The sequence below is a fragment of the Rana temporaria genome, chromosome 10 (assembly GCF_905171775.1).
Source record: "Rana temporaria chromosome 10, aRanTem1.1, whole genome shotgun sequence".
Classification (NCBI taxonomy): Eukaryota; Metazoa; Chordata; class Amphibia; order Anura; family Ranidae; genus Rana; species Rana temporaria.
Window position 1 is genome coordinate 75610063 of NC_053498.1, and position 15772 is coordinate 75625834.

General features: G+C 44.2%; 1 protein-coding gene across 2 annotated transcripts in view; it reads right to left on the reverse strand.

The window, feature by feature from the left end:
- Nucleotides 1-15772, reverse strand: part of CBL (Cbl proto-oncogene) — a 114194-nt gene that overhangs the window by 11544 nt on the left and 86878 nt on the right. The window contains exons 10-13 of one of the 2 annotated variants that reach the window (XM_040325520.1): nucleotides 14120-14251; nucleotides 13666-14028; nucleotides 13379-13473; nucleotides 4263-4337 (exon numbers count right to left, since the gene is read on the reverse strand). In XM_040325520.1, coding sequence (XP_040181454.1) covers nucleotides 4263-4337; nucleotides 13379-13473; nucleotides 13666-14028; nucleotides 14120-14251 — 665 coding nt within the window. The remainder of the gene's footprint in view (nucleotides 1-4262; nucleotides 4338-13378; nucleotides 13474-13665; nucleotides 14029-14119; nucleotides 14252-15772) is intronic. The other variant, XM_040325521.1, reaches the window with a different exon arrangement.

The following is a 15772-nucleotide window of genomic DNA, read 5'->3' on the forward strand; positions in this document are numbered from 1 at the left end:
TATTTTTGTTGTTGTTTTTTTCTCAGCAGAATCCAGCCAGAAACTCGATCGGAGCTGAATTCTGCCGAGAAACCCGGCGTGTGTACACTTTCGGCCGAGGAAGCCGACGAGTTCCTCGTCGAGCCAAATAGAGAACATGTTCTCTATTTCCTCGTTGTTCAATGAGGAAAGTTGGCTCGCCGAGATCCTCGGCGGCTTCACACAGAACTCGACGAGCAAAACGATGAGTTTTGCCCGTCGAGTTCCTCGGACGTGTGTGCGGGGCCTCACTGTGAAGAAACCTTTCCATATTTGGAGGTGAAATCTCTTTTCCTCTAGACGTAAAGAGTGCCCCTTGTCCTCAGTGTTGACCGTAAAGTGAATAACTCAACACCAAGTTCACTATATGGACCCCTTATATATTTGTATAATGTAAGGGGGCATGACTCCATCATTATTATCACTGGTTTCATTTTATTACTGTTAGTTTAAATATCTTTCAGAGTGGGAGGTATTAAAAAATGATCCATTCTAGTTGTCGAATATTTTATATTATTATTTTTTTAAATACAGTGGCAGGAAAGAGTTTGTGATCCCCTTGGAATTCACTGGTTTTCTGCAGTAAATTGCCATAAACTGTGATCTGATCCTCAAAGTCACAACAATAGACAAACACAATGTGATTAAGCTGATAACACCCAAACCAATTCTAATTTCTCATGTCTTTTTTTTGAACACACCCATTAACCACTTAAGGACCGCCTCCTAAACATATACGTCGGCAGAATGGCACGGCTGGGCACATCCACGTACAGGTACGTCCTGTACTAGTACCCAGCCGTGGGTCGCGGGCGCGCGCCCAAGACTTGGTCCAAAACTCTGGCTTCCACGTTCTTCACTGTGGCGGCAGCATCAATCGTGTCATCCCTTTTATAGGGGGACACAATCGATGATGTCACACCTACAGCCACACCCCCCTACAGTTGTAAACACACTTCAGGGAACACAACCCCAACAGCGCCCCCTGTGGTTAACTCCCAAGCTGCAATTGTTATTTTCACAATAAACAATGCATTTTTTGCTGTGAAAATGACAATGGTCCCAAAAATGTGTCAAAATTGTCCGAAGTGTCCACCATAATGTCGCAGTCACGAAAAAAAAAACGCTGATCGCCGCCATTAGTAGTAAAAAAAAAAAGAAAATGATAAAAATGCAATAAAACTATCCCCTATTTTGTAAACGCTATAAATTTTGCACAAACCAACCGATAAACGCTTATTGCGATTTTACCAAAAATAGGTAGAAGAATACGTATCGGCCTAAACTGAGGATTTTTTTTTTATATATATTTTTGGGGGATATTTATTATAGCAAAAAGTCGCTCTATTTTTGTTTATAGCGCAAAAAATAAAAAACCGCAGAGGTGATCAAATACCACCAAAAGAAAGCTCTATTTGTGGGAAAAAAAGGACGCCAATTTTGTTTGGGAGCCACGTCGCACGACCGCACAATTGTCAGTTAAAGCGACGCAGTGCCGAATCGCAAAAAGGGGCCTGGTCTTTTACCTGCATTTTGGCCTGGGTCTTAAGTGGTTAAACATTCCCAGTGATATAAATAGTAAGTGAACCCCTGGAGTTACTATCTGGTTGACCTTCCTTTGGCAGCAATGACTTCAAGCAAATACTTTTGGTAACTATGACTGGGCCACTACAGAAGGCACATTTTCTTTTTCTGAAGCCAGTCTAGTGTTGGATTTACTTTGATGCCGTTCCTTCAGAGTGCATGCACTGGTGACATTGCCAGCTGCATCTAAAGTAAATATCTCCTAAACAGTGCAAGTTAAGGAGATATACTGTACCTATAGGTAATATTTAGGGCTAATTTTTTTGATCAGTACTCACCTCTCCGCCGGCTTTCGGGTCTTCAGGGAGTTCCGGCGGAGATCCGGTGACGTCATGGACACCGGCGGAGCCGTGTCCACCTGAAGGCCTCCTGTGCCTTCAAATCTGCATGCCGGCAAGCCCTTACTATCTGCCACATGCAAGGGCTGTTTCACTTCCCTCTTTTACCCTGGGATTCTACAGCCATTCACTGGGAGTTGTGATAGTTCCCTTCACATGACATCTACATGCCGACAGACTGAGGTTAACCTCTCCTCATCTGGATTCAGCAGTGGTATCATTGTACAAATTTTTATACCAGTATCATACTTGGCTACATGTTTTTATGACTACTTTTGCTACCGTTTGGTATTACTCGCACCATTTTTACAGTTTATGTAGCTACATCGATTTTATCTCCAGTGCAATATTTATTAAACTATAAAAGTTTTAATGCTATTCCCATCGAGCACTGCCTTTGTTTTTTGTATCCTGCTATCCATTTTTCCAGTGGTTGGTAGCTGCACTGGGAATCAGCCTGCAGGGAGATCAGCTAAAAGTAGTTTGATCTGTATGTGCGGTATAATCGAAATTAGTCGATTAAAAAAAAAATTGATTGAACACGAAAATTTTAAATCAGTAACAGCCCTAGTAATATTATATGCTTAACTACAGGTAAAAATCATACAAGGAAGTTTACGCCCACTTAATGTAGAAAATGCGATTTCAGAGCAGAGGTGTCACTCTCAAGGGATAAAAAAATATATAGCCACTGGGATGTGGCAATCAAAACTGTAAGTGCTGATACACAAGACTAACTTTGCCAGCAGCATCTGGCCACACGTAGCCTTGGTCACTGCTTTCTGGATTGGCAGCACAGCCTCTCTTGCTGCAACTCTTCTGCAGAGTATTCGGATAAGATTATTGTTTATTTCTGGATAGAGGCACGCTCACCGACCTGGCTGTGTTTCACTGGCTCCAGCACATGCCAATCAGCAGATGGGATGACAGGAGAAAGATTTGTGTTGATAAACAATACAGATCTCTCTACTAACAGTGGAGGTGCTGGAATAAAAACAGTCACATTCATCCCTTATCGAAATTGGCAGACAGTAAACTCATGAACACTGGCTAGGCAACACAGTTAAGCCTTTGATTGCCCCAGAAGTTAACCCCTTCCTACCCAGTGTGATTAGTGCAGTAACAGTGCATATTATCAGCACTGATCTCTGTATTAGTGTCACTATCAATTAATCCGTTTACACTCAATGTCATTTAGTGTCAGATTGCCAGCTGCACAATCTTGCTTAAGTCACTGATCGCCGCCATTACTAGTATAGAAAAAAAAAATAAAAAATTCCAGTATACATACACCGTCATTTGTAGGCGCTATAACTTTCACTCGGACCAATTAAGTAAAACATATACATTTTTTTTTTATAATTTTTGGTATTTTTTTTGTTTTGTTTATATAATAAAATTAAAGACCCAGTGGTAATCAAATACCACCAAATAAAGCTATTTGTGTAAAAAGAATTGATAAATTCCATTTTAGTACAGTGTTGTATGACCATGCAATTGTCAGTTAAAGAAGCGCAGTGCCGTATAGCAAAAAATGTCATGGTCATAAAAAAGATAAAATCTCCCAGAGGTCAGGTGTTTAAAATAATTTTTTTGTTTACTTATGAGGCTTGTGCATCCCACAGTAACTAGGTTTGGTACTTGTTTACAATGTCACGCAGGAGCCTCCAGTTTGCACTTAAAGCGGAGGTCCGCCCACCGCTGCGAAAATAAAAAAAGCCAGCAGCTGCACATACTGCAGCTGCTGACCTTTAATAATTGGACACTTACCTGTCCTGAAGTCCAGCGTTATCGGCACTGCAGCTGATGTTTCCATCAGCTGTTGGATGCATGTCGCCTCCATTGCGAGTAAGGGAAACCCGGCAATGTAGCATTTCGGCTTAACGCCGGGAACCCAACTGCGCATGGGCTCCGCTCCTCTCTCCTACTGGCCCAGCAACATGGGGAGGAGGGGGGAGCCCCAGCCATGATGTCAATATCTGCAGGTGAGGCTCCCAGAAGTGGGGAAAGCATACCTGTGAAAGCATACCTGCTGTCCCCCCCCCCTCCCCCCAAATGTGGCATCAGACTGGGGGGGGGGGGGTACAATGAGCGGAAGTTCCACTTATAGGTGGAACTCCACTTTAAGCAGCTTAGGGAAAGGGACTTCCATGAAATGTAATGCCACCATACTAAATAAAGAAAATAGAAAACGGTCATATTTACTGCAAATTCGTATACATAAAATTAATATCAATAGACAGAGGCGCCAGATTTTTTTCCCCCCAAGTGAACATGAAGCGTATCGAAGCACAAATAAAAATATAATATACTGCAGCTTACCAGTTTTTAGATGTGGTGGCTGCATTAGTTTCCTTTTCCTCTCTTATTTTCTGGTGATCCTGACAATTATACTTCCTGTCATAAGATGACAAATGTCATGAATTGTACTGTATTTGTGGAGGAGAAACTTTGTCACTCTAGGCTGTTCTCTTGACTTGGACTACAAACACCCTTCCTCTCCTCAACTCCATTACAAAGAGTTGTTAACAAAAACAATTAACAGAAGATACCTGGGAAAGCTAACATTGTTTAAAATATCAAAGCACTGCACAGTTACAAAGACACACGATTTCTGGAAGGAGCAACATGTATTTTTCTGTGCCTGAAATAAGAAAACTAATGCACCCACATTTAAGGTCTGGTAAAATGTAATATAATACGATTTTTTACTCACTGTAAAATCCTTACTTCCTATGTCCCTCAATAGACTACCACGATCTCTAACTTGGCTAGCCCAGGAAAATCCCTCTTACCAGCATGCAAAGGTTTTGTAGCAAACTAGTACAGAGTGCATGATCAATCACAGAAGGATGAGACCAAAGGACAGGTTCCTCAATGTACTCCAAGAAAAGAGTACAAAAATCTTGCTTCTTTATCCTTAAAAGCAGTTCAAATGAGGGGGGAGGAGGTTGTCTCACAACACAGCAAACAATTGCAAACTGTCCCAAGAAAAAAAAAAAAAAAGTCTGGTTTAATGAGTTGCCCGGAAAACCTTACACCTGAATATGGCATTAGAGGAGGCCAGAATGTCTACCTGGTAGAACTTCGAGAACTGTAACAGATATGTAAACAAGACTGCCAGGTGGCAGCCCTGAAAATCTGGGAAACCATTACTTCATGCTAAAATTCCCAAGAAGCATTCCCAGATTTAGTAGAGTTCCCCTTGACAAAAAGGAGTGGAACATGATCCTTGAGACCATAAGTTTGAATGATGATCTGCCTAAGCCACCAGTTTAGCAAAGACTGGCAAAATTTCGATCAGAGAGCAGATGGTTCTGCTCAACAGAAATTGATCGTTTGATTGACTTCTGTCAAACGAGAATATTCGAAAAGGGCTCTGGATCAGCATCGGATCCGAGTATTCTGACAGCCGCAGGAGCGGCAGTCAGAATATTATATCTCAGCTGGGAGGATTCCTCCATCAACAGCAATTATATGGAAAAACAATACGTGTTCGTTTTTTTGTTCATGTTGCTGGCTGAATAAAAGAAACACACATCTCAACTTAACTGTTCCTGAAAGAAGCAATGGCTGAGAGATTGACACATGCAGCCCAAACAGATGCAGGAAAAGAATGAAAAACTAGGAGTAAGGCCCCTTTCAGACTGAGGCGGGAGCCTCGTTGGCGGTATAACGCCGCTAAAAATAGCGGCACTATACCGCCGAGATTTCCACGGGATTCGGCATGATTCGGCATTATTCGGTGCGGTATTAACCCCCGCTAGCGGCCGATAAAGGGTTAATACCACCCGCGATGCGCCTCTATAGAGGCGCATTGCGGGCGGTATTGCCGCGGTTTCCCATTGTTTTCAATGGGAAGGAGCGGTGAAGGAGCGGTGAAGGAGCGGTATACATGCCGCTCCTCTCACTGCTCCAAAGATGCTGCTGATAGGAGATTTTTTTGTCTCCCGCCAGCGCTTCGCCTCAGTGTGAAAGCCCTCGGGCTTTCACATTGAGTTGGCAGTGAAGGAGTTTTTCAGGCGGGATAGCAGCGCTATTTTTAGCGCTGTACCGCCTGAAAAACTCCTCAATGTGAAAGGGGCCTTAGTTACCTGGTAACTCCATTTCCATTAATCTTCCAGGACAGCACATGAGTGAGTGGTTCCACCCACCTAAAAACAGGAAACACATAATCCACAATCAAATAAAAAGAGCAGTCACCCAATGTCCTCAGTAGTAAGTAGGAACCAAAGGAAGCTAATGGAATAACATAATAACCCAACACAACACAGAATATAGGGCGGGGGGGGGGGTCCATTCTGTCCTGGAAGATTAATGGAAATGGTGTTGCCAGCAAACTAACTCTAATTTTCACATTTCATCTTCCAGGACAGCACATGAGGACATTATAAAAATAACCTATTTGGGTGGGCTACTGCTTCCAGGAACTAGATTAAAAGTCCTGAAAGGACAGCTGAGCAATCCAGAGGTGTCAAAACACTGTATGAAAATTAGACCGGGCAGTGACTTTGTAGAGCTTTTGAAGCAAAACTACTAATTCTGTCCACACTGATGTCAAAGACCTGAGAAATGACCCAAATCCACAGGGCAGTTCGACTTCTAGAACGATGAACAGTGTGCCCTGAAAAGGTAAACGTGATCCACCTGCCTACATGTACTTAGACACACGAGCAACTGACTTGGGTCCTGTGAATAGTACCGAAAGGCTACATTTTTTGTGCCCCATCATTGGTCTTCGGGGGGAGGGATAGTGCCCCATCATTGGTGTTCCTGGGGGGAGGGGGGAATGGTGCCCCATAATCATTGTTCCTAGGGGGAATATTGCCCCATTATTTCCGTCAATAAAATGCTGCAGAAACCACCTTTAATATTCCTAGTTCAGCTTAGGGTATGGAGAAAGGAGTTAATAGGTGGCAGCTTATGCTGATCTCAGATTCATACCAGCACTCTGCTCTGCAGATTGACAAGCGTTAGGGCCTCTGCCTCCAAAGATACCATACTAATGGTGGACAGAACACAAAGAAAATTCACTCTGTATTTGTAGGAGGCACGCCAATACCCAAAGAGAGGACACCCTCCTAGGGGTAACCCCACAATACGGGTATAGTAGGAAGGAGAACTATAGAAAAAAACTCAAAACAACCTAACTTGGAACTGACTGCCAGATTCAAAGCAGGTGTCATGGCGGAATAAGACTGCATAGTGTAGCTTTGCTGACTAGATGAAGTCTGCTGTAATAGTCCTGGGAAGATCCAGGTCCACCTACTGCTCCATCCCCCACCTATTTGCGCTCCCTCCCTGGTGTCTGTGGATAATGGCACCAGGGTATATGCACAAACCCACCATATTGCTATCCATTCAGGGGGACTGGCCTACACACAATAGCTTTCCAGCCTCAGCAGAAATGCGCCCCTCCCATCTGGAAGTAATCAGGGACTTAGGAGGCCTAAACTTCAGCCTCACTGATCCCTGGGGGGTGGACTGCTCCAGCCATGCAGTTCTTCATCCAAAATATTTGGGGAAGCCAGTGGCCATGATCCATCCATATCAATCAGCAGCAAACATCAGGAGCTCAGTTAGCAACCAATGACATGGAGTTTGACCAAATGCGAGTAAGCAAGGGCTCCACTAGAGCCTTGGCACCCACAGGGATGGCTGCGTCTCCTCTGGCGGAGAAGGAACCTTTGGGAAAACCAAGAAGGTTATGAGGAGGGAAGGTCCCACAGTGAGAATACCTACAAAAGTAGCCTTGAAAAAACCCTAAATATGCGACCCCTCCAAGTCACTGTCCTGGAATCATTGAGAAGCATATACAGGGAGGCCCCTGCAACTAGCACGAAGGCCTGAGGGAAAAAGCAAACAAACCACCTACATGTTCCTGCTAGGCTGGAGGAAACACAAATACAGAGGACACTGGGTGGCTGTGCTCTTATTGTTTGATTGTGGATGATGCGTTTCCTGTTTTAGGTGGGTGGAGCTACACACTCACGTGCTGTCCTGGAAGATGAAATGGGAATTTTTTTTGGGGGAACTGGAGTCTGGCAATGAAACAGTAGAACAATGTCCTGGTTGAGGTTAAAAGCAGAAACTACCTTGGAAAAAAGGCAGTTCTGGGCCTCAATAGCACCATCTTCCTTTATAGGATTCCTTGCAGGATAAGGTCGCCAGTTTGTAAAGTTGCATCACAGAGGTGGTGTTAACAAAGAAAACTAATCCGTGGGTGAGACTAGAGAGGAATGTCTGCTACAGGTTCAAATGGCATTCTTTGAACCAGATTCACCACAGTCATAGGGGAACTGATAAAGTGTGGGGGGGGGGGGGGGGGAGCTATATGGAAAGTCCCCTGTACAAAGATCTGGAACAGACCAGAGAGGCAGAAAACCTGGCCATGGATAGTGTTAAAAGCTCAACACTGGTCTAGACCCAGCTCCAGGAAGTAGATTTGTCCCATGGAGAAAGACCTGTGATGACAACAAGTAAAGTATGCCTTTCAATATCTGATGACGGACCTTGTAAAAAAAACCTGTTAGACTTACCGGTAACGGTATTTCCTGGAAATACCGTTACCGATAAGTCTTAGGGGGGGTTATACCCCTCACCTTCCAGGACAGCTATTTGAGAGGATAAGCAAGATTCTATACCTTAGGGAGGGACAACAGCCTGAAGCACTTTCCTACCAAAAGGAGAGAGAGGTCCTGGCTGGAAAGCATCTGAACTCTATAATGTTTGACAAATGCATGAGAGGAGGACCAGACGGCAGCTTTAAAAATTTCTTCCCATGATGCCCCCGCTCTTTCTGCCCATGACGTGGCCATGTGAAGCTCCATTTGTACGCTTCACAAATAGCTTCCCTAATCTAAAGTCTATTATTTCTGACCGTCCATTGGTTAGCTACAGACGAGCGAGGAACATAAAAACATTGATAGCACCTAGTAAAATCTAGTAAAATCAAAAACCCCAGACCTCAAGCTAGTGCTTCCCTCACGTTTTTTCAAAGGGTATGTACCAGTGCAGGAAACCACGGTGCCTTACTTGCAAATTTGTCAACCATAGACAAAAACAGTTCACATGCAAAGGCAAACAATATATTATACCCGAGTTTTTTACATGTGGCTCTGAATATGTCGTGTATTGTCTCACCTGCCCCTGTGGGCTTTTTTATGTAGGCCGCACTATACGTGCTCTCCGAAACAGGTTCGGTGAACATAGAAACACTGTGGAAGAGGGATTAGAGAAGTACAGTGTAGCTCGCCATGGAGCTATTGTGTGTGTTCATTCATGTTAGCCCAAACAGCCCTCTATCCTTCACTATAGATTTATGTTAATATGCCTTTTTCCATTAATAGTTTTGAGGCCGCTTGTTGGATTTAGCCAATTATGGCTACTATTTTATGTAACTATCGTGGGTGGCATTCTTTTTCCATATTAATGATCCTGCCAATGGGAATGCAATGGGCGGGCCGATTAGTGGCTATATTGCCCTTCAGTAAAATGGCCAATACAATGCCTGATGAAGAGACACGAATGTCTCGAACGTGCGCATCGTCCCGCGCCCGGAAGTGACGTCCAACACGCAGCACACTGTGGAATCCTGTTCCCTTCTCGTTGGTTCCGAGGGCGTTTGGTCCCAGCCGCCGTCTGTGGCAAGGAGAGCACTACATGCCTGCATGAATGATGATCGCTCCCACCGGGACTCCCGCGGATGACACGTCATATCAATCCATGCCTGAACTTGCGCTTGTTTTGTGAGTAGGTTTTTTATATGTCTTTACCTTTTTAAAAATAAAAACTCATCTGCTCCGCTTAGAAGGCGCTGCTTTGTGTTTTTCTTAGGAATATATTTGATGACCTTGGGCGCCTGTCTAGATCTGGCTGAAATGAACCTCCTGACTAAGGGATCTTCTGCTAGTCTGTTATCTGAAAACAAAGACAGAGCCGTAACCTGAACCCTAAGGGTGCTGAAAGAGTCCTTTCTCTACTGCAAAAAGTCCAATATACAGGGAGTGGAAAAAGAATCTAAACCAGATTTCCTTTACCAGGAAATAAAAGTTTTCCAAACTTTTCCATAGATTTTTCTTGTGACCAACTTACAGCTGCTCAGGATAGTTTGAATAACCTTCTCTGAACACCCCCTCAACTGTAAGATGCGCCTCTCAGCCTCCAGGCCATCGAAAGGAAGGTCTGAAGGTTTGGATGCAACACTGGTCCCTGGTGGAGTAGATCCTTCCGATCTGGAAGGGGCCAGGGAAGATCCGCAGAGAGGGTCTTCAGAGTGGAAAACCAACTCCTCCTGGGCCACCAGGGGGCAATCAGAACAACTTCTGCCCAGTCGTGAATAATCTTCCGAATTACCAGAGGTAAGAGGGCAAACGGAGGGAAAGTGTAGGCCAGAGTGAAATTCCATGGGAAGGAGAGAGCATCCATCCCCAAGGACTCTGTCTCTCCCTCCAGAGAGAAGAACGCTGGCAGTTTTCTGCTGAGACCGGAGGTAAAAAGATCCACTGTGGGAAGACCCCAACTTAGCACAATTTCCCGGAACGTGCCTTGATGTAGCTCCCAACAGCTGAAACTGATACTCAATCTGCTCAGATAGTCCGTCAGTGCATTCCTCTAAACCCCTGATGTGGACTGCCCTGATTGAATTGACATTGACCTCTGCCCAGGACAGAATCTTTTGTGTTAGCGGTCAATGACTCCGAACGAGTGCCCCCCTTGCTTGTTCAGGTATGCCTCCGTTGTGGCATTGTCTGGGAAAATTCGGAAATCTCTGCACATTCCTTGATGAAATGGGACAACCTTCCCCCTACCTCTATTCTGGCGTCACTGGGGATTTTTGAAAGGAGCTGAAGGAGCAAAGAGTGTCAACCCTTTTTGCATATCTTTGGTTAAAAGACCACTTTTTCTTCGCCCGTTGCTTGTTGGTTTTAAAATGAACCTTGGTCTGGAAACCGCAAAAAGGCTTCTTATTCTGTGGCTTATTTCTTTGTGAAGAAGGGAACCGCTTACTCTTCTCAGAGGAACGAGCCCGGACCTCCACCAAGAAGGAACCGAATAAGAGCTTGCCTTCAAAGGGGATACCGCAGAGTTTCTTTTTGGAGGTAAGATCACCCTCCCAAGTTTGAGCCAGATGTCTGGCTGAATTAATGAGAGCAGAGGATCTGGCTGCAGCCTTTACGGAATCTGCAGCTACATCAGCCAAGAAGGCAACTGACTTGGCAATAAGTGGGAGAGATTACCTAATCTCCTCTTTGGGGATGACGGCTAAAAGAAGATCGTCCAGACGCTGAACCCATACGTCCAAATTCCTAGCCACACAGGTGGATGCTACAGCTCGACCCAAGGAGACAGCTGAAGCATCCCAGGCCTTACGCAGCAAGGAATCAGCCTTCCTGTCCATTTAATCTTTCAGGACCCCTGAGTCTTTAAAGGACAGGTCTGACCTTTTGGACACCTGTGATATAGGCAAAAAAAACAAAAAAAAAACGTGTCCGTGCTCCTGGAGGGTCTGAAAACACAAAACAACTGGAGGGTCAAGGGAAAGGGAGGGGCCTTTTAAATTGTATGCGATTTGTGTTTCCTGTAGAGCCAATCATCTCTCAAGTAGCTGTCTTGGAAGGTGAGGGGGAAAGTAGACTTTAGATTTTAATATCATAAGAATCACAGACTCAGAGATGCCCCGGTCTCTCAGAACCTAGCCTTCAACAGTCATGCTATTAAAGTCAGCAACCATGAAGCAGAATGGAAAATTGGTCCCGGGGACAGAAAAGTCTGTTGATCCAGCCACTGACTGTCTGCCAGGAGCCTTGCCAGGTCAGTGTATCACATCCGTCTGGGCCATGAGGATAACCAAAAAGACCCCAATTTTAATCACGCTAAGCAGACATAGTGATTAGGGCGTACTGATCCAAAAGAGCCATTAGGGCATCCATTCCTTCCACTAGAGCAGAGGTCTCCAAACTTTCTGAACAAAGGGCCAGTTTACAGTCCTTCAGACTTTACGGGGGCCGGACTGAATAGAAACTGTCCCAGCATCAGTTGGATTGTTGATGTCATTGGGGGGGACTGTGCCACATCGTTGGAGTCATTGGGAGGAATAGTGCCCCATTGTTGGTGTCATTGGAGGAATAGTGCCCGTTCATTGGTGTCAGTGGGCCTCATTGTTGGTGTCATTGGAAGGAAGGGTCCCCCATAATTGGTATTATTGGGCCCCATTGTTGGGTGTCATTGGGAGGAACTGTGCCCCTTTATTGGCATCAGTCAATAAAATACTGCCCCAAGGGCCAGATAAAAGCAAGCAAAAGGCCGCATTCGGCTCCCGGGCAGCAGTTTGGAGACCATTGCACTAGAGCATGGGTGCTCAACCTGTGGCTCTCCAGCTGTTGCAGAACTTCAAGTCCCATCATGCCTCTGCCTTTGGGAGTCATGCTTGTAACAGTCAGTAGCTTGCAATGCCTCATGGGAATTGTAGTTCTGAAACAGCTGGAGAGCCACAGGTTGAGCACCCATGCACTAGAGGAACCCTGTAACTGGGGAGACACCTTTTGTCCAGTTTGTTGCTGAACATGGCACAATAGGAAGTCCACATCTGGTGCACCCCAAATTTTCACACAGGTACATCGAGATCTTTGGGTGTAGGGACCTATTCCCCCAGTTCAGGCAGTGCCGATTCAGGAAGTCTGCAGCCTGCTGACTTTGGATGTAGGTAGTGAATAAAGCTAGAATGTGGAGTTCACCCAGAACTAGATTCAGATACTCCAAAAAAGCATGTTCCAGTGACAATTTCTGAAGGTTCATGATACCTTAAAAACCACTGTATTCTCTAGACAGTTAGACATATTGTTCAAGAGAGTCTATTCTGCCTGTTTCTTCAACAGGAGGTCACAAAAGTATTCCACAAGGAGAATGCCTCTAGAGTGTAGTAGGACATACTGGGATCAAACACCTTGATAAATACCCAAGGTGCAGACAAGAGATTGAAGGGCGGGTTTTACGGAGCAAGGTTATATGGGTACACTCTAGGTGTGGCACTAGCAAGTTTTTGTGTCTAATCACCTGAAGACAGCCTGAAAATAACCCATTGTCCACAAATACAAGTACTGTACGATTAGGATAATGGGTTTGCTTTTCACAGAAGATAAAAGACATTAATCCTCCTAAGGCACTAGCAAAAAACTGAAGTATCATTTGAGGGGTTATATTTGGCCAGCTTATGGGTCTTCTACTGCTCCTATGTGCGTAAGCAATTACTTTGATTATTGGGTCAGAATATACTGTAGGTAAAAAAAGAGCATTTGAAAAAAAAAAAATGGTACTCTCCATTTCTGAAAAAAATGTGTGATATGCTCTAAAACTTTTCTTGTCAGTTATTACCTCCCTCACTATCAAAATAGTAACAGATAAAACATGTATTGGGCATCAATTTCTAGAATGCACACCTTGAAGCCAAGGAGTAGATGGCATTAGCAGATGAAGAGGCCTTTACTTTGGGATCATCCAAATCAAGACCTGCCAACAGCTCCACACTGGCACTCTGCAAAAGAAAGAAAAAGAAAAAAAAAAAAAAAAAAGTGACTAAGTACTTTTTGTAGAGTAAAGACCATAAGATGGGAAGCAAACAAAAGCTCCTATGTACACGCAAGGATGGCAAATGACAAACATTTGTTCCATTACAAAACCTGCCCCCCAAAATGGCCCATTTAATTGCTTCACATTCATGACTTACTGTTGCAGCGTTGTCTAAGCTCAGTGTGCTACCATGGCGGTCTTTTCTCTCATCAAGATGTGAAGGCAATGTAAAGGGCAGTGAATGTCGGTTGGTGAGCTCCTTTCCTCCAGTCCATGGATCATTGGTTGCCAGACTAGGTGGGGGAACTTTGGGTACAGAGCGAGAAGGCCAAGGATCTGCAGGACGGCTTCCTGAAAATGGAAGTGGTTTGTCTGTAGGAGTTGATGGAAGAGGTCTCCTCTGTGGCCTGTTTTCACCTGCAATTGAATGTGGTCTGTCAGGGGGTGGAGGTGGGGGGAGGTCTCGAAGTGCTGGTGGAACGGGCAATGGCTTGTCCTTGTGATGTAAACTGCTAGGAGCCTGAAAGATGAAGTGAACACACAAATATTTAAACTCCAAGCAATAACTTTATTTTAGAAGATTTAGTTGCCAACCAGAAATAAAGCCTCACCTTGGAGATGGCAGCTGGGCTTGAAGCTCCTTGAGTACTTTGAGCTCTCTGATGCAGCAAGTCTAAACGAGGTGGCACAGGTGGTAGGGCTGCTTGTGGGGGTGCAGACATTGGTGAAGGGGGTCTTTCAACCTAAAAAACAATGTGAATTGTACATGGACAAAGACAAATTACTTTAAAATTTCTCCTAAAAGTTAATTCAATCACCTGAAGGTACGAGCCTATAAACCAGGGCTCTGAATACTTTGCCCATACAGAACGCTTAAGTTAATTCCCAAAAATTCTAAAACTTCAGCCAAATATACTTTTTTAAATTCGTATAAAATCAGATATATCACAATCACAGACCTAAGATGGCGTGTATACAGGCAGAAAGGAAACTCTGTAATGTGCGCACAGGCATTTGGGTTCGACATAGAATAGAAGACAATAGGGAATGCCCCAAATCCATCATGTCTAGGAATGATTTCAAGCAATAATCACCTGACTTCCACATGAAATTCTAAAGCTGGTCAGAGACCAGATTCCTACACCAGTCAAGTGGATGGGGATGGAGGAATCATCATACCCCCCAACCCCCAGAAAGGACATTGTACTTTTACAGCTGTCAAAATACACTGATAAGCAGATGCTGCTGCCAATTGACAAACTGTGTCTGGTCCCTTCTAAACTGGACAAATTTTGATATGTGGAACTTCACTCTCTCATTCAACAATGATTATTTTTAATCCTTAATTCTACTAGCATTAGTAAAAAGATAAAGCGAGGGGGGATTCCGGCGCTGTTGGTGATATGATGCCTTTAAGACAGTGGTAATAGTGGCTCTAATGGCACTTCTAAGTCAGTCTGTGTATCAAAAGGCAGGAAGAGGCAGCCATCCTCAGACGGTAATATAAATATATATACTCACTGGTTCACTTGGGAATGTAGTCCATCGAGGATGGGGGTGTCTTTAGGTCTGTAGATGCCTGTTACACTCCCCACCTCTTGTTTGTCTGCCAACCCAGCCGTGCCGTGTGACGTCACTGCGGCTTCCGTGTTTCACATTGGACAGCGTGGAGCTTCCTGTATGCGATTCTGCCAGGGAAACACCACCAGATCCTGCAGACCGGCATCTACAGACCTAAAGACACCCCCATCCTCGATGGACTACATTCCCAAGTGAACCAGTGAGTATATACATTATACCTACATTATCTAGATACATTAGGAACATTACAGTTGGTGCCTCCACTCTCCTCTTTCCATTAGTAAAAAGATAGAATGGTAGATCATATTTACTTGTTTTTTTTTTTTTTTTTTTTTTTTTTTTATTATTGAAAGTTTTTTTTATTTTTTCCGTCCATCATACAGGATAAGTACGATTACAAGAACAATATATCATTCAAGCAGACAGTATTCTTGCGGACGCAGCCGCTACAACATATGCAACATAAGCAAAACATTATATTATACTTAGTAGTAATATAAACTTAAACTTAATGGACAGAGTGGATGCCAATGGGCTATATTGCTAGCCTTATTCAACGGACGAAAATAGCGAAACTGTTGGGCAACTGAAAGCCCTTAACTTCACAGGTGTACCCCTGGGTGTGACACAGTCTGCAGTGGGTCTAGTGGATTGTACTAGTTCCTGCTTAGGGGTTTGAGGGT